The sequence below is a fragment of the Myxozyma melibiosi genome, assembly GCF_037950935.1.
Source record: "Myxozyma melibiosi strain Phaff 52-87 chromosome Unknown BZA70scaffold_5, whole genome shotgun sequence".
Lineage (NCBI taxonomy): Eukaryota > Fungi > Ascomycota > Lipomycetes > Lipomycetales > Lipomycetaceae > Myxozyma > Myxozyma melibiosi.
The window spans coordinates 682389-706159 of NW_027042919.1; the positions used below are offsets into that span (position 1 = coordinate 682389).

Below are 23771 nucleotides of genomic sequence, written 5' to 3' on the forward strand. Positions count from 1 at the left end.
TAGATTAAATTCCTTCCTCTTAATCTTTCGCGTTCATATTATAATTTGCTCATTCGTAAAGCCCAAGCGTAAGCACAAACACAAGCAGCAGGAGGGGCAGGTAAGTAAGTAACAACACGAAGTAGTAAGCAAGAATAAGCAGCACCGCCGGCTACTAGCGGCAGCGGCGGCCCTTTCGCGTCGTCGTCGTCTGCATGACGATGCCAGCCGCACGCGGCAGCGGCCAGACAAATCGAGGAAAGCGCGTTCGGCAAACAATAAGACGAAAAATTCAAACAGAACGTTGAGAAAAAAAAAACCGGTTTCGCGGAGGCTGGCGGAGGGAAGAAGAGAGGCCTTTCCTCTCCTCAGCTCGGGCGAGCCGCCGTGCTTCCCTTCTAGAGATGAATGTAAATAAAAGATTGAACCGTCTACACCTGCTGCAGTAGCCAGTGCTATTTTTCTTTTCCAGCATGTATAATTTCGTCATGTTTTTTTCGGCATTGTCCACCACTGTGGCCGGTCACCCTGATGGTGTCAGCCAAGCCAGGCTGCGGAAGATATAGTGCCGAAAGACAGAGTGGTTTGATGGCGTGTTCCGGCGGCGGCAGGTGTACGCGACGGTGCCGATCCACACACAACCCCAACCTCAAGCGCGAACTAGGTTGTCTTCCTTCTACTTTCGTTTGCTGTTGTGGTTAGCACCGGCCCTGCACAGGCCATCCCGCAACGCAACTTTTTCCGCTTCGGGGATTGACGCGCAGGGCGGGGGCCTGTACCATTTCCTTCCTGAACCCTTTCCTGCCTCGTCTTTGCCGCGATGTTGCCCGTTCTGCCCTCCGTCGCTGCTCCGCGCTGGCCTGCTGTCTCTCCAAACGCGGGGCGGGGGACGGCGTCAGGACGGGATGGGCGACGTCAAGGGACCACCGTCGGAGGAAGGAAAGGATGGTGTAATCGTAATTCCCCCCCTCCCCCGGCGGCGCGATAGATAATCAATCAGTCTTCCAAGACTCAGCAGCAGGCTGCACACCTGCCTCCCCTCTCTCGGCGCGAACAAATGTACAGCGTATCGTCGTCATAGCCGGTCTGCAAGTCCTGTATTTATTGAGACCAGTTAAGGGTCCAGCCGGTGGCGGCAGTCTAGTACCATTGTGATCAGCGTACTTTGTATCGGAGTCAGATTTTAACTTTCGAGACACCGGGTCAGACCGCGCAGGGAGGTACGTAGCTCGTAACCTGCTGCTCGCCTGTGTGTGCCTCTTTTAGTCGAAAAGCTCGAGCCGCGCTGTAACTTTTTCCAAGCGATGGCTGAACGGACTAAAAAGAACGACGGACATCGACGACGACCGACCCGGCAGACCCTTAGCAGGCACTCAAAAGGAAAAAAATAAAAAACATACACCTCCCGCTCTCTGCTCGACGCTGGCTTCCTCTGGTATATATATCCAATATCGCCGGCCGCTCCGTGTTCCTCCTTCCTGGCCTTCTCCTCTTCTGCTTCCTCCCGCTCCCTCCTTCTACACTCTTGCTTCTTGCCCTTCCCAACAGCGAGCACTATGATCCCGCATGTCATCACTGCGTCGGGACGCTCGGTGAGCCTGCTCTGCGACGAACCAACACAACAACAACAACAGCAGCCTCCCCCGCCGCCGCTCAGAGCCCCCACCAGCCTACCTCAGCATCCTCCCGCCCAAGCGCCCGCTCCTCCCCACACGCTTCCGCTGCCGTCACACTCCGTCGCTCACGCCCTTCCGCAACCGCCCTTCCAGCCCTCGATCTCCTCGCTCTCGCCGCCCGTCGCGCACTCCCAGCAGCCGCCCGCGATGCACTACACCTACGCGCGACGGCCGGTATCCTCCGACTCTGCGGTGCAATGGTACCACCCAGTCGCCTCCGCCGCCGCCGTGGGCTACCTGCCTGCCGGTGCGCCCAAAGCCTACGCGCAGTACCAGTCCCCGCCTTCGCATCACCAGCAACCACCTCCCCAGATGCAGCAACTCCACCACCCCGAACAGCAACTCTACGCCCTGCCTATCGTCTCCTACATGCAACCCCAGCACCCTCTGCAACCCGCCTCCGCCGCTGCTCCACCATCCACCGTCGCAGCAGCAGTGCCAAAGGACGCGCCCAGCAGTACACCACCGACCCCGCGCTCGCCGCCCGTGCGTCGAAGCGGCTCCCGCGGCAGCGGCCGAACAGTCAACTCGCGCTCTCCGTCGCCGAACTCGCAGGAGCCCCGGAAGACGCGCCGGTACTCGTGCCACTGCGGCAAGTCGTTCACGACCTCGGGCCACCTCGCGCGGCACACGCGCATCCACACCGGCGAGAAGAACTACGTGTGTCCCGAGGAAGGCTGCGGGGCGCGCTTCTCGCGACAGGATAACTGCATGCAGCATTTCCGTACGCATCAGGTGGCGACGTCGGCCAAGAACGGCAGCGTGTCGAGCGCGAGCGGCAAGGCCGGCCGAAGCAAAGCCGGCTCGGCGTCGTCTGCCTCCTCGGGCACGTTCTTTTCGCCGCAAAACACGCGCAAGCGCATGTCGTCCTCGTCGTCGTCTATGAGCTCGGCGTCGAGCGCGCGACACAGCAGCACGAGCAGCTTACCTACGCGGCAGTCAATCGACAGAGGATATTCGTCTGCCACCGACGACATCAACACGAAGCCGCCGTCCGAGTCCGCGCTGGACTCCGTCTCGCGCTCGTCCTCGACATCCTCTTCGTCGTCGTTCTCGTCGCCGGCACACCACGCCTACCTGCCTCCGCAGAGCAGCACGCCCACGCTCGCGCTGCCGCTGCCTCCGCTCGCGAGCACGGTTCGCATCGGAGAGCTGGCGCGCTCGCCGCCCCGGCTGCAGACGTTGCCGCCTATCTCTTCATTGGCGGCGTCGTCGGGCGTCATGGGACCTATGCGCGTGAGGAGCCCGGGCGGGAAGAGCGATGTGAAGCTTGATGAGCTGGCGTCGATTGCTACGTCGATGGTTATGTGAGGTCTCTCTGAAGATGTTCACGAAGGAGAACAATTGTTTGTTTTTGTTTGTTTTTCGCTACAGCGTTATGGAAAGGTATTATTGTGCTTTATTTATTGTACTATATGTATATTTTTGCGCCGCCATGGAGTGAGAGATCACACCGTGTGCCGGGCACGGGATAACTTGGGATTGCTTTACGTTTTGGACCTATGAATTTTACTGGAGTAGAGATATCTTGCTGCTAATTGCTATTACTTGCTACTGCTATGACGTTATGACCTTGTGTTTTTCGGTGGGACGATATATCGGATCTATTCTTAGTTGATTTATGATTACGAATGACGAAATATTGTATACATACGAACTTCTTGTACATTTTATTCTAATATACTCATTTCTCGCAGAACGAGCTGCTATCGCCTATAATTCACAATTATCAGGATATCTTTACTCGAATCAAGCTAGTAGACCAAGAAAACAGTCAAACGAGATTAGCCAGATCTGAAACTGGGCGACGACTAATCCTTACAAATCAAAACGCCAATGCTGTGAAAACCAATCTTGCCCATTTATCTAAATTGGAGTCGCCGGCGAACATCACGATCGCGCACTAATATCAGCTGGCGGCACTTATTTATCACCGCTAGGCCAGATAAACACAATGCAACCTTACACACGGACCGGGCACGGGCATTTTCTTTCGAGATTGGGATACCGAAATTGTATAATTTCGGCACCGGCTGAGCCGAACTAGAGAGTGACTACGTAGGGTGCCAAGGCTAATATGGGACGGTCGAGGGAGAAGGAGAGGTAGGAGAGGAAGGGGGGCGGGGTAAAGAGGCGAGGGAGAAGTACGGATAGCGAGGAGAGGTAGTCAGTCATAGCCATGACGGTGATTCAACATCGCCAGTCCAAAAGTCTAGACAACGCCCGTCATCACCGCATCTCTCTCTTTCTTTTCTTTCGCATCTTTTTTTTCTTCTTTTCTTCTCTTCATTCTGATCCACCAAAACGCGGGTCGATCATCTGAAAGGGTGGCTGACGCGCTAGCAGCTTTGAGTTTGAGCCGCTGTACACTAGATTCCTCTCTATCAACGCCGAGAAACTTGCTCTTGGTTTTTTCTCTCTTATCCGGTCTGTTTCTCGTCAACAGCTGTAGTCATATATATGATCTATATGATCTATATGATCTATATGATCTATATGGCCAGTATACAGCTCGTGTGGGACAGTGTTCCCGGCGCTTCTGCGCACCAGGATAGAACCAACGCACGCGTGATGTTTTGGCCATAGGCAAAGTTAACGAGGCTAAAGTTCAGATTTTGGCATGCCGTCTCCAATCTAATCCCTCTTTTCCCTCTCTAATCGAATCCTTCTACACCTTGCTTTGGTTTTTTAATGGACGGAGGTGTTGTGACTCAAGGCATTGAATGAAATGCAGCCCGCGTCTGACCTAGCGTCGCGAGCAGCTGTTTTGGTTCCGTGTAGGTGCTCTCTGTTACTTTCATTGTTTGTCAGGCCTGTCACGATCGAAAACCAGGACTGTTCTACGTTCATACGTGCGCACGCGGGGCCAGAGCCTTGCGTCAGAGATCAGGAGACCCTTCTTCCTTCTCTCCCTGTCTCGGATAACTCAATCCTCTCATAACTCTCGCAGAGACGCAGGAAAACACTGTTGTCAGCTGTCTTTCGTCACCGCCGCTGATATCCGGGATTTGCCTTTAATCATAGCAATCAAATTAACTGCTGTGGCAAAAAGTAAAGACTTTCTCTTCCTCCTTCTTCGCTTTTTCATTTCATATTTCACAGCGGAATCAACATATCCAACATGCTAGAATTTCAACCTATTACACATGTAGTCAGTGCCATCCATACCTTACCATCTATGACCTTCCATTCCGCTTCGCAGTATCTGATTACGCATGCAGACGTGCTGCGCTAGTCTCTGTGCCCGGCCGGAACGGAACCACGGCCCGCACCGCAGCCCTGCAAAGATTCTCCGCTCCTACCATCTTGTCCGCACGTACTCAACCTAATTCATCTCTGCAAGCACAGGCTGCTCGCCGCGCGATAATCTCAGCAAGTCTGAAACGAACATCGAGCGAGCCCATCGCGAGAGTTTTTCCTGGTGCCTTAATTTTTAATTCTTGCAAAGCAGGGACGGGAATTATTTCCGGATCGCAGGGTGGAAGGGTGCAAGAGGGACATGGCATGGCCAGAACGGGGTGTGATGAGCGGAAGATACCGCGAACGGGTCTGTCGTCAAAAGGCCTAGGATCTCAATCTTACACCGCAAACGCATGGCCCTCCTCCCCAAATCCAGGGATCACACACCTGCGCCTACAAAGCAGGTCAGGTATTTAGCTTGCACAACATAGCGAACACGAGAAGGTTTTTTTTTGTATCTCTTTGTTTTCTTGCGATCTGGCTCTGCTCCGGTTCTGTGGTCGTGCTCGCACTCTGCATCTCTTTTTTTTCTCTTTGTAGTCGTGCTGCCCTTGTATTACATGTTGTCTGACTTGCGACAGTTTTTTAAACTTTGAATGCGAATACGATCAGTCAGAAAGGGACCACAAGAGGAAAGGGACCGGCGGATGACCTCATTCTCCGGCCATCTCTACTACGCCCTGCTTTTCCATCAAGTCTTCCCTTTTTAAGGTCTAGCAGTATAGCTATGAGGAAGTTGAGGTCTATGTAGTACTATATCTCTTCTACAAGTGCGTGGGCGTTGCTGTCGCTCGTCTGCTGCGCGTTCCGAGACCGTGATCGGCAAGTGCCGTCAGCAACCACAGCTATGCGTCGGGCACACGCGCACGTACAGCTGTCGCCTGCTCAATGCATCACCACCGCCACTGCTAGTAGTAATCATCCCCACTTACAAATCATGCATAAGAAGGAAAAGGGTCAGAGTGATCATCGTCCTCATCGCAAGCCAGAGGAATCATCAGACTGCCAGATCGGAAAAACACAGGCGGAGAGTACGCCGTCGATCGTACCTGATTCTGATAATAAGTCCGTGTCTTCCTCGCGAGATAGCCGTTGAACAGTATCGACCAGGAGCCGAGCCCAGCTTCTTCATTTGTGCTGCATTTCAAACACCTACAGACGAGTTCCGGCAGGAGAGCAGCATGATATATAGCACATCTCAGTTTTCTGTCCTTGCTTGCCTGCAATTTCCAGCCGTTCGCTCTGTCGCTGAGAGACTAGGCGCAGAGGCACAGAGCAGGGAGGTACTCAGCCATCGACCCTGTGCTGCGCGTCAAATCTGTCTCAGACACCCGCGCCATTGAGGCCTCCGTCGCGTGCGTCCATTGTTGAACTCGGCGCTGTATGAAAGGAATCCCTGCCATGCGCCTGATACACGCAGAAAGAGAGCCTCTTCAGTCATATTCCCATCTCTCTGGGCCTCCAAATCTGCTCGGCACTCCCGATCCTCAACCCGCTTTCACTCGAGAAAATCAAATAGTAACTCGCAGGACGAATGACGGAGGCTGCCAGCACAAGCTTTTCCTGATGTCTTATATATTACGTCTAATATGCCTGCCTGCCCTCAGACATTCGCAAAATGCCTGTGGAAAAACGGCTGGCGAGGTGGCAGCGGCCTAAATGGGTATATTTTGCGTTTTTAAAAAAATCCGATGGGGTCGGTTGGGTCGCTTCGCGCACCCGCCGCTTCGATAACAGCGCACGCACGGCTGAGTCTGTCGTGCTACTTTCTACTCCTTACAATAGAGGATTTGATCAGTAATCTTTTTATAAATGAAAAAGTGAATAGAAGACACTAGTTTCTTACAGAGCGGAGGAAAACGAATACTGCCTGGTCAGCTAATGGGCTGGCGAGACGTACACACTAGCCGTATACACTCAGGGACGGAACCGATCAGTCCTGACCCGACCACTTTTTTTTCTTCCAGTAGCAGCAGAATCTATGACAGCAAGGGAGAGCGATATACCTACAACGGGACTGGTGTACGGGTCTTAGCCTTCCCATCTCTGGGGCAAAATCTGCAGTGTACCCGTCTGTTGGCGGCAGCAGCAGGCCTAAGCAGCTGAGTTGGAGGCTGCAGTGGAGACCCTGCAGCAGTGAAGAAAAATTGCTAAAAGCGGCCAGTGTGCTCTTGCTGCTGCTGCTGCCTGCCGCACGCAACTAAACAGGACGCAGGAATCGAATGACTAGTGATCAAAGAGTCTCAGACAAAAGTGTCGATGCGCTGAACAGCAATCGTATCGCGGTGTTTCAGATGGCCACCGCTCGAACAGATCCCTGTTCATCGTTTTCGTGTCTTTTTGGCTCGGGATCTAGCAAATCACATGACTGTCCTGCTGTGCATAAGTTCAGTCCGGGTGAAGACATGTGGAGACATAACACGGACTAGGGTGATAAAACTAGAGAAAATGATATTAAAGTGTCTCAACGTTTTGCGAAAGATACAAGAGATACAAGGTCGAGGTGCAACTCGGTAACGGAGAATCCCGGCCGACGACCCAGAACAATTTGGTTTGCACTGATAAACAGAACTCTTTTCCTCACCGATGCGATAAACAACCATCAAAAATATATCGCGTCCTGCTTCGCGCCGTGCTGCCACCGCCGTACCCAAGCTCAGGAATGGATGGCAGCCGGTCGACGGTAACTACCGGGGGCCCCGATGAGCGGGAAGCTGCCGTCATTTGACCTTTTTCCCAACACGACGACGACGACGACGACCTGCCTGCCTGCCGTCAAACTAGAGAGCAGAAAAAATAAAACCCACCGCGCTGGGTTCTGGCCTGGTTTTTTTCCGGCGCTCGCTAACTGAGTAGTATTTCATTTGCAGCTCAGTAAGGGTCCACCCGCGACCTGGAGGTTTCATCACTAATACATTAACTAGCTTTTTTGCTCGAGTATGCGCTACCCTCTTTCCCCCCAAACTATACCACACCAGCGGCATAGATTCGAGCCAGCGCCTGTCTTGGCCGTTTGATGATCAAAATGATAAAGCCGACCCTGAACTGAATTTGCTGGCAAGCGAGCAGGTTGGGCAGATTTACTGCTAATAATCACGCAGACAGTCTGCTTTCGTCGTTTTCCTCGAACGGCAACTAATTAAAACTGTGCCTTCCTCCTTCTCTCACTCCGTCAATAAAATAAATTAGAAACATAGAAGATAGCAAAGCCATATCGCTTGCTTGCTTGCTGACGTTATCCACCACGCGCCATCCTATCAACAGCAGACTAAATACCAGTTACGTCCAAGCTTAGCGCTCATTCCAGATAGGCTGCCTGCCTGGCTGCTCTCAACGAGGGAGTTAAGTGGGTGTCGCGTGCACAGTTTCCGAAAGCCGCGCTGCTTTATCGAGCTGTTACATAACCCCGAGCGCGTCCTTCCCGGCTGGCAGAGGTGAACAAACATCTAGGCAGGAAGCAAGCGACTATTGAGTAAGTCCTGCTGATGAACTGCTTGCTGTCTGTATGCGAATGAAGATGCACATAAATTAAGTCAAGGCAGTATCGCACCTTCAGCGTCAAATCCATTACTTAATCAATGAGGTAATCTCAGGATTAGGGTAACGAATAGGGAATCAGCCCCCCTCCGGCCGCTGGCAGGCGCACTTCCAGCAGCCGACAGACATCGCGCCAGAGCGGAGAGGCGAGGATAACGTGATAAGCTGAGCTATCGAGAAGCCAGTTGCGAAAATGCATTATGATCTGTAGATGCCGTAGTTCGTTCTTACAGCGATGAATAGAAAGATCTAGTCCATTTCTGCTTAATCAGGCAGGTCCCCTCTCGGCAAAGAAATAAACAAATAAGGTAATCTCCAAAAGCAAAATCGAAATCATTGTTGGGCGGCGCACGTCTAAATTCCTGAACTGTCTCTTTCTCTACACCGCGCTCACGAACCAACGATTTCGATAACAGGCCGTATCGCTCTTATCCCTTTCTTATTCACTGCTTTATTCGGTTCGGGATTTTTTTTGTTTACGGACGAACGAGGATTAGGCTTTCTTAGAAGCGAGGTGATTATTCTGATTCTTCGTCGCCGCTGATAGCGTCTGCTTTTCCGTTTCCATACCGCCGCGCACAGTCTGAAGCTCCGCGCTGGATTGCTGACCTCGCCACTTCGTACGTGTCCGTCTACATCCAACATCTTACGTTGTCTATTGCAGCACTAAAAGCAGCTCATCAACAGGAAGCGAGCGCGATAGTATATGAAAACAACTCACGAGAGATCTATTGCCACTACCCAGTCCCCGACTCTACGCCTAGTTTTTGCGGAGTAACATCATCAAAGACCGCGTCGCGTCCTTTATCCACGCAGAAAGTACATTTATACAGTTCTCAAGATGGCCTTGCTCTCAAAACAGGGGCGTATCATTACGCTTCTTATCATCGACTCGCTCTTCTTCTTACTTGAAGTCATTATCGGTATGCTATCGTTATCGTTCAAAACTCATCGCGGAAGTCTGCCATCAGGTTGCTAAGATAGTCACTACAGGTTATGCGGTCCATTCACTAGCACTAGTCGCCGACTCCTTCCACATGCTCAACGACGTCTTCTCGCTCGTCGTCGCCCTCTGGGCCGTCAACGTCTCGAAATCACGCGCCGCCTCCGCCGAATACTCCTACGGCTGGCAACGCGCCGAGATCCTCGGCGCGCTCGTCAACGGCGTCTTTTTGCTCGCGCTCTGCCTCACCATCTTCCTCGAGGCCCTGCAGCGCTTCGTCGAGCCGCAGACAATCACGAACCCGAAGCTCGTCTTCGTCGTCGGCATGGCGGGCTTGTTTTCGAACATCGTCGGCCTGTTTCTGTTCCACGAGCACGGACACTCGCATTCGCATGGCGGCGAGGACCCCGTCGATCGGATGGAGATCGGCGACTTGCTTCCCGAGGCCGTCGTCGCCGAACACGAGCACGCGTACGAAGACCAGCAGCGCGCGGCCGCGTCTGCGCTCGGAAGTAGCCACAGCGACGAGACCAGCAGCCTTGGTCCGGACGATAGCGAATCCACGGGACTGTTGTCGAACGAGCCTGCTCGCGCGAACGGCGCGCGGGCAAAGAAGGCGGGCAAGAAGGGCGCGCACGGCAGTGGACAGTCGCTGAACATGCGAGGCGTGTTTCTGCACGTCATGGGCGACGCGCTTGGGAATATCGGTGTGATGGCCAGCGCGCTGTTTATCTGGTACACGGAGTACTCGTGGCGGTTTTACTTTGACCCGCTGGTGTCGCTGGTTATTACCTGCATAATCTTCACATCCGCGCTCCCGCTCGTCAAATCCGCGAGCAAGATCCTGCTGCAAGCGGCCCCGAAGGGTATCGACGTCGACGACATCAAGACCGAGATCCAAGCGATGCACGGCGTGAAGTCGGTGCACGACCTCCACGTCTGGATCCTGCGCGAGAACCTGTACATTGCGAGCATGCACGTCAACGTGCTCTCGTCCTCGGCCGACGACTTTATGACGCTCAGCAACACGATCCGCAAGTCGCTGCACGCATACGGCATTCACTCCGCTACCATCCAGCCCGAGTACCAAGGTGCGCCGTTGTCGACGACTCCTGTGTCTTCGAGCGGAACGGCGAGTCCGGATTGTATGTGCGTCGAGGGATGCGACCAGGCTAGTTGCTGCGTGGACCCGCAGGCTGCGCTGGAGGGCAACGGGCATTCGCATTCTCACTAGAGATTCGTCTGACGGCTTAGATGATTAGAGAATCATATACACATGCATTTTCGTATCCGAGGCTCTAATCGCTTGTTTTATTAAGGAGAGTAGTACGAAGACTCACAAGTTGAGCATTTTCCTCCTTTCCAATCGCACAAAACCTTCACTTTCTTCATTTTGGAAATTCAACGCGGTCATCGCTTCTCTTCCTCTCTTTCTCCTTAAACCCACCTCGCAAGGAGCGTTTACATCATTAGCCTGAGCGACAACCTGATCATGAAAAATTGGAGAGCGTTGTTTTTGGGAAGTACGCGTGCTTCCGCTTATATGATAAACCACGATACACGGTTGTTACTCTTTGATTTGTTTTCCTAGTTTGTTAGTTTTTCTGTTGTTTTGTGTGTGTGTTGATTACTTTTGTTTGCACAACATGCAGACTTCTTAATGAATATTTTATCACTCTTATTCTGGATCTATATAGCCTTGGTGCTGCTCGTGCTGTCTCCTCAGTTTTATATCGAATTGCTGTGGGTGCTGTACGCCGGACCGACACGGATAGAGCATGATTGAATCAACTGCCTCGGAAGTAGAGTACGCCAGCGATTACGCACTGCCAGAATCAGACTTCCAGTGACCCGTCCAGACATCAAGCTCGAGACCAACACAAGTCCAACCCGACTCGCTAGCAGAAAGACCGCGGAAAGTAAAGGTCAGCATATAGTAGTGCACGTACACGACGCTGACCTCTTAGCGATGGGAAGGTAGCGGTACCCCGGCGTACCTCTCTTCCCGGAGAGGAGTCGTGAGAAGGAATAACTGCTTTGCTAGATATCTACGTAATTTCTGGGCTCACTCGGGTCACCAACTTCACAGCACGCGACCTCGACTTTTACTCCAAATCTATCTGCATCTTCCCAAAACACATTCCCAACTCACATCTCCACGCTAACCACCTACATATCCAAATACGATTACGATCGAAGCTAAAAGCCGATATTACCTGCAGAACGGAAGCAGCTGCGGACAGGACTACGGCACGCGGCGTTCTAGAGTAGTTTTTCGCAAAGATGTCTCGGTGCCGTTCTCTGTTCGCACGCTAATGCGCGCGCACGCATGGCGGGAGAGACAAGAGACGGCCTACATGCTCTGCATAGAAGTACTTCCAGCTTCTTTGCGTTCACGGAGCGAAAAGAATGGGGGCATCAGCACGACAGAATATCACCGGCGCATAGGAGCACATTTGCTCCGCCTTGTCACCACTGTCTTTGAAGAAGATATGAAAAACACCGGATCTTGTCGATATCCTCGGTCCGACGCGGTTCCGACGCGGCCCGATGCGCGATGCGGCGCGGAATAACTTGCAGCGAGAGAAGAAAAAGAGAGAGAGAGAAAGTTTATATGCAAAGACTTCGTTGGAGGGATGCTTCTGTGGCTGGTGAACCTGCGTGTGACCCGCTGCATCATCATGAATTAAATATCGCATAAGTTATTCCCATCTCTGTATTTGCTCACGAATGCCTTTACATCTCTGCTTTATAGTCCAACGGCATCTACTAAAACCGCCTCCGAAATAAAGGTCAACACGGGATACGACTCCAGCCACGGCACGTCAGTTTCTCATTCTTGCTCATCTCTGGAATGGAATCCTGCCAGACGGGAATAATTAAACCTAATCAGGAAGGGATGTTAACTACGTCATCTTTCAAAAGTTTTCGAATTACACCCAGAGGAGAGAGATGAGAGGGATGGATGTAAACATAAACAACGACAGCAACGTAAACAAACAACAAGCAGTATTGATAAGGATTACGATTGCGAATAAATAAATACAATTATGAAGCAACTATAAAGCGATAATAAATAAATACAACGCGTAGCAACTTCCACTTCCACCCCACAAACCACCCATCCTCGCGAGCGATCTCATCTCCCGTCGCTCTGCACCGATTGACAAAAAAATCAACCAACCAATACATTAGTTTTGTTCGTTCCCGGAAGTGATTCATTCCCATTATTGATTAACAATATATATACTTGACGACAACCCAAAAAAACATTAGAAAGAGATATGAAATGAAGACGTACTTCCATGTCTTTTTTTCACAAGCCCAAAAAATACCGGAGAACGAATACATGCAATTTGAAAACAAAAGAATGTTGTGAAAAAAAGCAGTGTGACAAACCCAACAAAAAGCACATAATTATAGACATTTTAGTGACCTGGAAAATTATAATAACAAGAAAAAAAATAGAAAACACCAACTCGAACCATGCATAAAGGATCATCCGGTTATGAGCATCATCACATAATAACACAGTCCTTGTTATCAGCCTCCTTCTCCTTCTGCCCTTGAGTTTTCGCCCCCGTAGAAGCAGCAGCCGCCGGCGCGGCGACCGTCGCGTTCTCCTTATCCTTCGCCTTCCTCTCCTTCTTCTTCTTCTTCTCACCCTCTTTGCCCTGCGCATTCGCGTTCCGCCCGTTGAGCACGTTCAACCTCGTCGTCGCGCGCTCCTCGCCATGCTCTGCCGCGCGTGTATACCACACATTCGCCTCGAGCATGTCGCGCTTCGTGCCGACTCCGGCCTCGCAGAAATGTCCCACGGCAAACATCGCCTTGGGAAGACCCACTTCGGCCGCCTTGCGCGCCCACTCAAATGCTTCTTCCTCGTTGCGCTCGAGCACCGACGGCGCGCCGACCATGTACCATGCGCACAGCGACAGCATGGCTTGTGGATCTCCGGCCAACGCGGCGATGGTGTAATAATGTACTGACAATGCAGGATCCTGAGGACACGTCAAGATCCCGTTTTCGTAGGCGTACCCCAGGCGAGTAGCTGCGGGCGCATATCCGAGTTCAGCGGATTTGACATACAGCTGCGCAGCATATGCTTCATCGGGAATAATGATATCCAAAAATCCCTTCTCGTAAATCCCTGCAAGCTCATAAGGCGCCTGCGGGAAGATCTCGTTCGCGGTCTCCGCAGCGCGCGACAGCCATCTCACACCGTCGCGTTGCTTGTGCGCAAGACCGAGCTGATTGTAATAGCACGCAACTCCGAGTTTCAGCATCGCACCAGGATGGTTCTTGGCCGCCGCCACGCGCAAAAACTGCACCGCTTTCCGAACATCGGTCGCAGTGCCCCATCCTTCCTCGTAGCACAGCGCTGCTCGGTAGGCCGCCTCCGAATGACCGTGCTTTGTAGCCGAAACAAACAACACAAACGCCTCACGCAGGTCACGACGGCCAAGAAGACCAGACGATAGGGCGTCCGCCAAAAGATACTGTGCATCGGGGTGACTCCGATCGGCGAGTTTCCGCAGCACGGCCGCCGCCTCGCGCAGCAGCTTCTCGCGCTTCTTGGCCGGATCAATTGGCAGCGACGACGGGTTCGAGAGTCCGTCAGACTGCGATCTCGTCATGCCCGTCGCAGCAGTAGACGAACTCGCCATCGACGTCATTGGCGTCGACGTTGACTCGTCGGCGGTGAACATCGACGGTGCGCTGTGGATCGAGCCGCTACTGCTCTGCGAGGTCGCTGACATTGAGCTCTGAGATTTGTGAAGAGGCTGTCGACCGAGTCCGTTTGGCAGACCATGCAACGAGCCTGCAGAGGGAGGGCGATCAATGGGTTCGTGTGGAGAAGAAGAAGAAGACGGCTTGCCACTGGTGGTGCTGCTGCCGTCGGGGTTTAACGGGATGGTGAGCGCAGATCGGATGAGGAACTGCGCGAATTCAAACTGCACGGTCGGATCGTTCGTGCGCTTTGCGTTTGCTCGGTAGAGCTCGAGAGTCTTGTCGTGTGCGACCAGTGCGTGCTGGCCTGCAGCTCCAAGAGAGCCAATGAGATGCGCCTGGTCGAAACTTGCAGGGGGCGCAACAGACGGCGTGCGGCCGTGGTAGCTCGAGACCGGCCGCTGCTGACCGCCGCCGGAGCCGTAGAGCGAGACAGACGAGCGCGAGCCAGGCAGCATCGGATAGACAGACAGACGGTTGGGCTGCGCGGAGGGGACGGGTGCGCTCTCGGAGAAGGTCATGCTGGAGGACGAGGCGAGCGGGAGCTGAACAGGCGAAGAGGGCGCGGAAATCGAAGGGCTGTCTCTCCTGTGGCCCACACGGAGCCCAGCCGCGGGGGAGGCATTGAAAGAGCGGCGATCGATAGCAGACGGCACAGACATGGCCAGTGTTGTCGATGGTGCCAGGACGAGGGAGGTAGTGCTGCAGGAAGCAAGGAAGAGAGGGCAGGAAAGAGAAGTGTCGAGCAAAAGAAATGTCCTGCAGGTGCGCGAAGGAAGAACAGAACAGCTGAGTTTAGCGGGCCAAACGGCTGCTGGTACCCGGACGGCGCCAAAATAACGAGCCGCATGCACGCAACACGAGCAGCGTCTTATTCTGGGCGCGTGTTCACGGAGCCTTATAAATAGAGCATGGCAGGGTGGCTGGCGCCCTTAGCCACGCTGCTAACGCTTTCAAGCCAGGGGGCGTTTTGGTTTCGAAAGTTGCCATTTTGGTGCTCGTTGCCCAGCAGCAGCAGCGTCCGAAATCAACTCTTCGTCATCGACGACAATAAAGAAAGGGCTCTTGCGTCACCGGGTATTTAAAGATGCAGATTGTACAATGGCTGTGGCGACCGTTGCAGTCTTGGCGAGGTCTGTCAACAGATCATTGTGCTCGCTTTTAGATATCCAGGCAACTACATCAACATCTACATCCACATCTACTCCACATCTACTCCACATAACCTACACATCTACATCAACAACACCCCACAATATAATTGACATGATCTATAATATTTAATTTGACGCCTGACCCGTTGCAACCAACCCACATAATTCTTCCAACGTGCCAAATGGAACTGTACAAAAAAGAAGGCATTACATGAAAGAGGCAAAAACACAAACACAAAACTGCACAATCGACAGAATGACAAGAAAACAAAAGAAGAAATACAGATAAAAACAAGAACTTTGTACGAAACAACAAGCGTTCAATCGAAATAGAATACATCAACAAAATCAAACAAAACATTAGAATAAGAGCAAAAACAAAACGAGCCACGTGTTTTAAAACTGTTGCTGCTGGTTAACCACCATCGGTGCCATCGTTTGCGATGGCCGCCGAGTTAAACCTAAGCTCTCTTTTTTTCTTTCTTTGATTACATGGAACAACCGTCCATGAGTGTGTTCTTCGGCCATGTGTATCCAGCATGCTCCCTATTGATGAAAAGTTGTTAGCTACTCATTCCAGCTCATCAAAACGAAACACAGACACATACCACTTAGTCATGTTATGATTCAAGTAAGCCTTCGGGTGATCTGAAATGTAATCTGTAGTAGGATATCCATCCGGATCGCAGGTAATACTACTCTTGCCATCATCCCGCTGATATATCCGCACATAGTCGATATACATCTCCATCGGGAAGGAAAGCGCCGGCCAATCGATATAAATCCACGAGTTGGAGAGACCAAAGTTGAGAATGATCGACATCGGCTCCTTTGGCACAATTCTCCGACCAACGTTTCCGTTTTGTCGCAGAGCGTTGGAGTACAAAGTGAACGTGCCTTCGCCGCCGACTTGCCACTGGATGTAGGGATCGCTGATGAACGGATCGTACTCGTAGCCATAGGTCTGGTACGATTTGCCGCCGTACCATTCGGTGTTCAACGTGGTGAAGGCGGAAACAGCCTGCTGGTAGGGACCACCAGCCCAGGTATTCATCGATGTGATCGAGTCGTTGTAAACCTCGAGGTAGCTGTAATCGGCAAGATACCAAAGATCAAAGGGCGCGATCTGGAACGACTGCGAGGCAACACCGACCTTGTTGGTCGTGTTGTAGCTCGCAACCGAGCCTTCCAGGGCATCGATTTCAGGCGCAGCACGACCAGTTCCCTGGTTAGGATGCTCATATCCCTTGCAGGTACAAGAGTTCAGACGCTGACCCGATAACCACGAAATACCGTCGGTCGAGGACTGGTTGGGAGTGATACCCGCATCACACTCTTCGTACGAGTAAGGCCATGTTCCATCAGTGGTGGCCAAGTATCCAGGTCGACCAAGATTTCCCATAGTCCACACACCGGGCCACAAACCAGGCTTATCACCGGTACCAGGCAGCGAGACTGAAGCTTCAAAAAGACCGCCAGAGAAGCAGAGCTTGTTCCAAGAATGCAGCATGCCAGACCGGTAGTCCAAATCGTGGTTCTTGAAGGCATCCATGCGAAGAACGAGAACGCCGTCGCGCGTGGTGACAGCGTCGGGATCGTAGTACTCGAGATCCTCGGTGGCTGCATAGTGCAAATCGGCAGCATACCAAAACTGGTCCTCGTCTTCGTAGAACGTGCGCCCTTCCTGATTGAACTCGTCAGAGAACGCGAGATAGAGCGTGTTTCCATTCTTGTCTGTTCTTGTATAGGCGTCCGTCGGAGTGTCAGGATCGATGAGCGAGGTTCTGATAGCGCCCAGAGTGCCGTAGGTGTACGAAGTTAAGCTCGAGTCGACCACTGTTACCGTGTGTCGCTCGGTGGCTCCGGTGTAGGTCAACACTGGCAAGACGATGAAGAGACACACAGCACCCGCGACAAGACAAAACAAAGTAATCAAGTTCGAAACTCCTCTGGCATCAAAGTCAAAGAAGCTGCGATGGTCCTTCGCGTCCAATATGGGATCCGGGTTGTGCAGGTAGTCGTCGGGCTCCTTCTCGTCGATGTGAAGCGGGAAAGATGAAACCGGATAGCCGCCAAAGGGAGAAAAGTCGGGGTCGGCGGGACCGTTCGAGTTAACGGAGGTCGGGTCGCCTAGATTGTGCGGGTAGACGACGGAGGTCGACGAGTTCCGCGAAGCGTCGTATATGGACGACTGGTTGACAGAAAGACGCGCATCACTTGGGTATCGATCGTAGACGGCCGAGGAGGAGCCGGAGGCCGAGGACCTGGACGAAACCGACGACGAGGAAGTGAAGACGCCGTTGCGCGAGTTGTGCACATGGTCGTCGTGGGCCTGTCGGAAAGCATCAGCGTGAGAGGAGCTCATGTTGGGGGCAAGACCCATATCAGAGTTGACAGAGTAGTCTGAGTTGACAGACGCTCTTTCAGACAGCTCTATCGAGGACGCGGCGGGAGAGTCGAAGGGGTTGAGAGTACGACCGTTGGAAGGCATAGCCGAGACGCGCCTTTAGAGGGAAAAAAGGGAGAGAAAAAAGAGGAAGCGAGCGAAGGAGGGCGGTCAGGATCAGGAAGGACGGTAAATTTTGGAGCAGGGCACCGAAGAGGGATGAAGGTGGTGCAGGGAAGAGAGGCGATTTTCCCAGTCACGTGCAAACAAAAATAGGTATCGCAATGTGGGCCGTGCGGATGGCACCAGGATAACCGTCCGCGCCCCTGCGCCTGCACCACCGCGAAACGACGCGTGGTCACCTTATGCCTCGCGCGCGAACACGTCTCAGACGCCTACAGTGTCGTTTGGTCTACAAATCCTCTGTCTGCGTGCCTCTCGAGGGCCTGCGGGCCGGAAGCAGGACGCGTCCGGAGGAGGGCGGTGCAGGCGGAGCAGGTGCATGCCAGCCAGACTAAGGCGCAGACGCAGACCGGCAGCTGGAATGTGGGAATTTGTTAGCAAAGCTTATCGCTCACTGCCTATTATAGCTACCAGTTGGGACCGGTTTGGAGTCTTTATTGTCGACCGTCTCGTCTGTGTGCGTTCGGCCGCTGTCGTCGGCGCGGCCAAGCCTGTAGCTGCAAGTCATCCGTCTTGGCTTCTGTGCATTTGCTCATCATCGTCCTGTCTGCGACTAAATGTCCTGTTCACCTCCCCCAGGCCGTTGGAGACACGCGCTGCGCTGTGGCTGCAAATTTTCTCTGTTTGTTTTTGTTGTTGTCGTCGTATACTGCAAAATCCCTCTCTTCGGTTCCAATTTCGGACTCCGACGACGCCGCAGGCGCGCCCACCCTCTTGTCTTTCTTCGTCGTCTACGAGATCCCCATACCATCAGACCTCTCAGAAAATGCAAAACAAAATTCCTGCCGCGACGAGAACCATGAAATTCTATCTATAGACCTTCCCTCTTTTTTCAAAAACCTTCAGAAGGATCGCAGTCTTTGTCAAGCCAGCCTGGCTCGACCACACTCTTTCCCATTGCAATTTACGCGTCACCTTTTTTTCTTCCACTACGTAGGGACACTCCGTCCCATCAAATACTTTTGCATTTTTTGTCTTGTCCGCTTCCCGTAAGAACTTGGTAACAGAACGAAAGACGCGATGTTTTTATATACCTAGCGTAAATTTATATACAACCTGCAAAGAACGCGCCCTTGGCATGCCATCCTCACACTCTCAACATCTCATGCGCTCAACATCACATCCTCATTTCTCTGGCGGTGTAATCTTGGCCGCCTCATTGTTTTCCTTCGTTATGCGCTCGCGCGTCTGCACAATCGCCCGATTCAGCTCTCCTTCAAGCTCAGGCGCGTCCAACGCTTCTGAAACCGCCTTCACCTGAGAGCTGTCCAGCAGCGTCTCTTCGCCGGTCGATGTGGCTCGCAGAGGTGCATCTTCGGGGCCGGGTGCGGGTTTCAACGCTGATTCCAGAGTGTAGCTCGGTTCGAGTATATATTTGTCCTCAGATACGATACGATCCAAAACCTTTGCTCCCTCGTATGCTACCAAGAAAGTCAGCCATAACTCATCTATACGAACTTCATTCTTCGCAGCAACTAACCTTTCCAATGCGACCACATCCGATACAAACAGTAGAATCCTAATCAACAAGAGTCAGTCAGAATGCAAACGTACTAAAAGATGTCAGTCTGGGGCCTACCTGGAATATTGGGAATAACTGGAAGCAGCGCGACCGGCAAAGTAAGCGGCGACACCGCACCATATATAAGCATCATCTTCAGATGATACGGCTGCTTCGAAACAGCAAACTTGCGCAAGATCGGCGCTACTTCGTCTGCGTTGATGTGACGGGGTGGGAACACCAACGCGACCTTCCCGCTCACAAGCCCTTCTATCTCCTCTGGCGTTGCATTTTCACCTGACGACCGCCAAACTTCCCACCACTTCTTCGGGCTCTGCATCAGCAGGCCCGGTGGCGCGCGCGGGATTCCCTTCAGCGACCACTCCTCGTACGAGATATTGTCCATCGCCTTGTTTCCCCATTTCGTCACCTGTTTTTTCCACCACGTCGACGAGCTCTCCCAATCCGCCCACATCTTGTGCGCCCGTAGCGTCAGCTTGTCGTCTATACGTCTCGGGTTCGCCGCGATGACTGCTGTGTATCCGGTGCGCTGCGCGATGACCATACGCGTCGTCGTGGTCAACGGTAAAAGGATGATCCGCATGGCGTGGTCTTAAATCAAATGGAGTGGCGAGAAACGTAAAGATGCGAGGGTATGCAAATATACAAAACGGAATAAGAAATAACCCAGAGATCGAAACAATATACGATGGTTGCGTGTATCGGCTCTGGTAAAAGAATATAGAGGTGTTGATGCGAATGATCCGTAGACAGCTGATGATTCTTAAATCAGCATCGGTATCGGTGATAGAGGCGCGGCTAATCAAGTAAACCAAATCAAGCAGAGCAGATCGATGAATATTCAACAATCACTTGATAGATCAATAAATCCTCTCTCACTCTCCCGCAAAACTCGTTGTTTTAAAAGTGTCGACAAAGCAAAGTGGCGGCAAATGACGACAGGATGAAAAATGCTTACTTTGGACTCTCGAGGCGCTGATCTTGCCCCCCCCCGGTTCACGAGAGTTCCCGCTGCCGGTCCTATCGTCCAAACTTTACTCGCGTCCTCGACACCAAAATTCAAATTTGCCCTCGCTCGACTGACCGACTTTCGCGCTGTTGCCACTTTTGTTTACATTTTCTCTGGCTGTGATGTAGTAGTGCTGCTGGTGTTTATTAGTATGATCGATATTTGTAGTAATAGCAATATATTATACTCTTCCAAACACAACACAAAAACAAAACAGGTGTCTAATTATTATAATACAACGCGTACTCAAGTACAAATGTTATTGCTGATGCAAGATCGCTTCAAAAGACCAAATTCTATTAACACCGTCATCACAAACGGCTTCTTTTTTCTTTACTCTATAGACAGCAAGCAAACAGCACACAAACACAACAAAATAAAAGTACCGAAACAAATATCAAACTCCAAGTTTAGCCATGCACAAAAAAACGACTCTCGATATTAATAATGACAAGATCGGTCTTCTCGAGCTCTCTAGCCAGACTTTTCGGTGTCCACGCTCGAGGCAGGCGATCCTCTAACCAGACGCTTCACCTCTCGGACGGCAATAGCAGGGCTAGTGACAAAGCTCTCCTCATCGTTCTCGATAACCATGAAGTCAAAGATACCCTGGCCGGCGATGGCGCCCAAGAAGGGAATGATGACGGGAATCCAGGCGTAGTTGTTGTAAGCGGTGAAGACCTCACGACCGTATCCGGCAGCGTAAGAGGCCATTCTCGGACCGAAATCACGAGCAGGGTTGATAGCATAACCAGTCTGCCATCCGAGCGAGGCACCAATGACATAGACAGCGAGGAAGAGCGAGATTCCACGGATGAGGTTCCATTCGACGGGAAGGTTAGGATCACGGCGAGTAGAAGTCTGGACAGCAATAGCGTTGACAGAGATGGCAAGGAAGGCAGATCCGCCAAACTCAGACATGATCTTCGCAGCCTCGTCGAGGAAGGACTGGGGGTAGGTGCAGTAGATTCCGGCAGTCGCGGTGTCTCCAATAACAGCACGGATTCCACCATCAAAGTTGTTGAGCGAAGTACGGTAAGTACCATAGACGATAGCACCGCCAAAGCCGCATCCGAGGAACTGGCAGAGGAAGTACATGGGAAGCTTGCGCCACGGGAACTTGCGGAAAATGCAGTTCGCGAGGGTGATGGCAGGGTTCAAGTGACCGGCAGCACCGCCGGCGACGGAAACAAGGAAACCAATCATGACACCGATACCGAAGGACAAGTTGATCGACATCTCGTTACCAGCGGCCGAGTTGGAAAGCATCTTCTGAGCAACGGAACCGTCACCAAAGGTGATGAAAACGACACATCCAAGGAACTCGGCGAGAGGCTCGCGGAGCTGGCGTCGGATACGGCGGTAAGTGGAGATTTGCACACCGTTCAGGCGCTCCTCCTCGACGAGAATGTCTTCGTCCTCTCCACGGACATCATCGCGGCGGAGGAACTCGTCGTGAGTGTGACTGCGGCCACCCTTGGGAGGGAGGGACCGGGGGATAATCTCGGTGTTGTTGGCGTTGTTTGCCGGTGTTATGGCGAACTCTTCGTAGTTGGAAGTAGACATTTTGGAAGAAGTGCTGCGTGGTGGGGTATAACGAAGGAATCTGGAGAGAGCGGGGAAGCTCTTAATATAGGCAGGTTGTCAAGTCCCTATTTGTTTGGGGCCCCGGATAGTCAGGTGGAGAAAAAAAATTGCGGAGATGAAGGGTTGCACGCGGCCGCTCAGAACGGTGAACGGAGGAGTGAAGGCAGCAAACTTATGGAAGTCGTCCCCGGCCGGCCGGCCGCCTGGGATTTATTCCGCGTCGAGGGACCAAAACAAAACTCTAATTAACCCTCGTGATAGAACGTCCGGCACTGTTGCCACCCGAACAGACAGCTAAATAGGCAAACCAGAGGGTGATAGCACCGAACTGAATGGTGTATTTATACATAATCCTGTCCGCGACAATGGTTTTCATGTGAATCTGAGAACTGATATCAGACAAGGCTACCAGGATGGCGAGCTGGGTGGATGAGCAGCATCCTCGGCTCAGGCGGTGCGACGCGCCCCTGAGCTTGGTTTGATTCCGCTTCGGGCTTCCACCGGAAACGGTTCCGGTAGGTTTTCAACGAACGCTGCGACTGACAGAAACGACCGAAGCCAGACTTTTCGGCATTATCTGATACGTTATACTTTAGTTAGTTTTAGCTTGACACTTGGCATCATGTGTTTTAGCGCAGTCCACGGGGGTCTGCACGAGGGCTGGTGATGGCGGAGAGGGAGACACCCGGAAAATCTCGTGCCGCCATATGCGTAAACCAAGACACAGTTTGGATTTCAGGGGCCGGTCCGCGGCAGCAGCCGGTGTTTCCCGGTGACGTCACGAGAGCTGTGCAGCAGCGAACGGTATGTATAACACTCTGTCAAGTGACCACCACAGACGTGATCATTTATCGTTAGACTATAGTTATCCGGTGCTTGCTGGACCCTAACTGTGTCTGCGGTGCGTTTGTTCGGGCTGCCATAGAGAAGCTGCATCAGCTACCTGCGACAGACAAACAGGGCAATCTGTGCCGTGCCAATCATACGCTCTACCTGCTTGTGTCGTTGCTTTTTCTCTACCCCGGTGTCTCCGCAATCTCATCGAATCAGCCAACCAAACACTGTATGGTGGGGTCATGCTGAGGTCTACAGGCTGCAAAACTGCTGCATCTCGGTCGCTGCGGAGCCTCGGAGTAGTGCGGCTGAGGGCCTCGCCGGCATCCGCAGTCGGGACTCGACTGCATGAATCCAGGCGACAGGTCAGATTTCCGATATGCAGGTGTGTAGCGGACCTGGATATCTCGATAAAAGGCCCATCTTCACACATCGCTATAAATTCACCCACGATGCTCTTCATATAGAAACCCCGCATCGTCCGCTTGCGGGGTGTTGCCATTTTTAACCAGCCCAAAACTCTCTCACAAAGTGCTCGCCGGATTAAAGTTCTCGTTAGACCTAATTGACACTCCGCCAGAGCTTTCTTTGCCCAGCCCTCGCATTCTCGTCACCCAAACTTACCGACTTCTGGGCCGGCGGCAGATTACCGACGCGAGCCTTATTCAAGCATCGGCAGGCCTCTTCCTGTCATTGCGATCAGATCCACGCCCAGGTTTACCACAATCGGCTAGAAACTCATACCGGCTGGGGTAGCCTCCTCTCGCATCCACTCCGAATGCAGACCTCCGGAGATACAGATCCCATCTTAGATGCACCCACGCAGCATGGTAGAGTTCATCCGAGTCATTCATCTTCTATAAAGCAGGAGATAGTAGGCGATGATGGCCGTCATAGTCAGCCTGGTTATATTACACGTGATAACACTGCCAATCTGAAGCCTGACGTGGGCAGAGCGTCTACAGATGAGCTTGAGAGTATCGACCCAGA

General features: G+C 52.4%; 7 protein-coding genes across 7 annotated transcripts; 2 read left to right on the top strand and 5 right to left on the bottom strand.

Annotated features, from left to right (window-relative positions):
- Positions 1-1110: 1110 nt before the first annotated feature.
- Positions 1111-3360, top strand: BZA70DRAFT_278401 (uncharacterized protein). Its single transcript, XM_064912595.1, has one exon. It carries the CDS (start codon positions 1536-1538, stop codon positions 2964-2966), a length of 1431 nt encoding a protein of 476 aa, XP_064768594.1. The 5' UTR covers positions 1111-1535; the 3' UTR covers positions 2967-3360.
- Positions 3361-9119: 5759 nt separating this feature from the next.
- On the top strand, positions 9120-11056 carry BZA70DRAFT_278407 (cation efflux protein). Its single transcript, XM_064912596.1, has one exon. It carries the CDS (start codon positions 9470-9472, stop codon positions 10607-10609), a length of 1140 nt encoding a protein of 379 aa, XP_064768595.1. The 5' UTR covers positions 9120-9469; the 3' UTR covers positions 10610-11056.
- Positions 11057-12456: 1400 nt separating this feature from the next.
- BZA70DRAFT_278409 (uncharacterized protein) lies at positions 12457-14931 on the bottom strand. Its single transcript, XM_064912597.1, has one exon. The coding sequence runs from the start codon at positions 14766-14768 to the stop codon at positions 12894-12896; it is 1875 nt and encodes a 624-aa protein (XP_064768596.1). The 5' UTR covers positions 14769-14931; the 3' UTR covers positions 12457-12893.
- A 337-nt stretch (positions 14932-15268) lies between these two features.
- On the bottom strand, positions 15269-15726 carry BZA70DRAFT_163320 (uncharacterized protein). The gene has a single exon (XM_064909804.1). It carries the CDS (start codon positions 15619-15621, stop codon positions 15346-15348), a length of 276 nt encoding a protein of 91 aa, XP_064768597.1. The 5' UTR covers positions 15622-15726; the 3' UTR covers positions 15269-15345.
- On the bottom strand, positions 15470-18019 carry BZA70DRAFT_163387 (glucan synthase subunit). The gene is made up of 2 exons (XM_064909805.1): positions 15865-18019; positions 15470-15802 (listed from the first exon to the last, which is right to left on the bottom strand). The coding sequence occupies exons 1-2, from the start codon at positions 17749-17751 to the stop codon at positions 15749-15751; spliced, it is 1941 nt and encodes a 646-aa protein (XP_064768598.1). The 5' UTR covers positions 17752-18019; the 3' UTR covers positions 15470-15748.
- A 781-nt stretch (positions 18020-18800) lies between these two features.
- Positions 18801-20338, bottom strand: BZA70DRAFT_163294 (mitochondrial K+-H+ exchange-related-domain-containing protein). The gene is made up of 3 exons (XM_064909802.1): positions 19409-20338; positions 19310-19348; positions 18801-19250 (listed from the first exon to the last, which is right to left on the bottom strand). Exons 1-3 carry the CDS (start codon positions 19932-19934, stop codon positions 18955-18957), a joined length of 861 nt encoding a protein of 286 aa, XP_064768599.1. The 5' UTR covers positions 19935-20338; the 3' UTR covers positions 18801-18954.
- A 496-nt stretch (positions 20339-20834) lies between these two features.
- BZA70DRAFT_238037 (aquaglyceroporin) lies at positions 20835-21926 on the bottom strand (the record flags this gene model as incomplete). Its single annotated transcript, XM_064910431.1, has 1 exon — positions 20835-21926. One exon carries the CDS (start codon positions 21924-21926, stop codon positions 20835-20837), a length of 1092 nt encoding a protein of 363 aa, XP_064768600.1.
- Positions 21927-23771: the final 1845 nt, after the last annotated feature.

Coding starts and splice junctions, on each gene's coding strand:
- BZA70DRAFT_278401 (XM_064912595.1), top strand. CDS start 1,536: ATGATCCCGCATGTCATCACTGCGTCGGGACGCTCGGTGAGCCTGCTC.
- BZA70DRAFT_278407 (XM_064912596.1), top strand. CDS start 9,470: ATGCTCAACGACGTCTTCTCGCTCGTCGTCGCCCTCTGGGCCGTCAAC.
- BZA70DRAFT_278409 (XM_064912597.1), bottom strand. CDS start 14,768: ATGTCTGTGCCGTCTGCTATCGATCGCCGCTCTTTCAATGCCTCCCCC.
- BZA70DRAFT_163320 (XM_064909804.1), bottom strand. CDS start 15,621: ATGTTTTGTTTGATTTTGTTGATGTATTCTATTTCGATTGAACGCTTG.
- BZA70DRAFT_163387 (XM_064909805.1), bottom strand. CDS start 17,751: ATGCCTTCCAACGGTCGTACTCTCAACCCCTTCGACTCTCCCGCCGCG. Junction 15,803..15,864: donor ATAACATGACTAAGTGGTAT/GTGTCTGTGTTT, acceptor ATCAATAGGGAG/CATGCTGGATACACATGGCC.
- BZA70DRAFT_163294 (XM_064909802.1), bottom strand. CDS start 19,934: ATGCGGATCATCCTTTTACCGTTGACCACGACGACGCGTATGGTCATC. Junction 19,349..19,408: donor AGTTATTCCCAATATTCCAG/GTAGGCCCCAGA, acceptor CTTGTTGATTAG/GATTCTACTGTTTGTATCGG. Junction 19,251..19,309: donor GATGTGGTCGCATTGGAAAG/GTTAGTTGCTGC, acceptor CTTTCTTGGTAG/CATACGAGGGAGCAAAGGTT.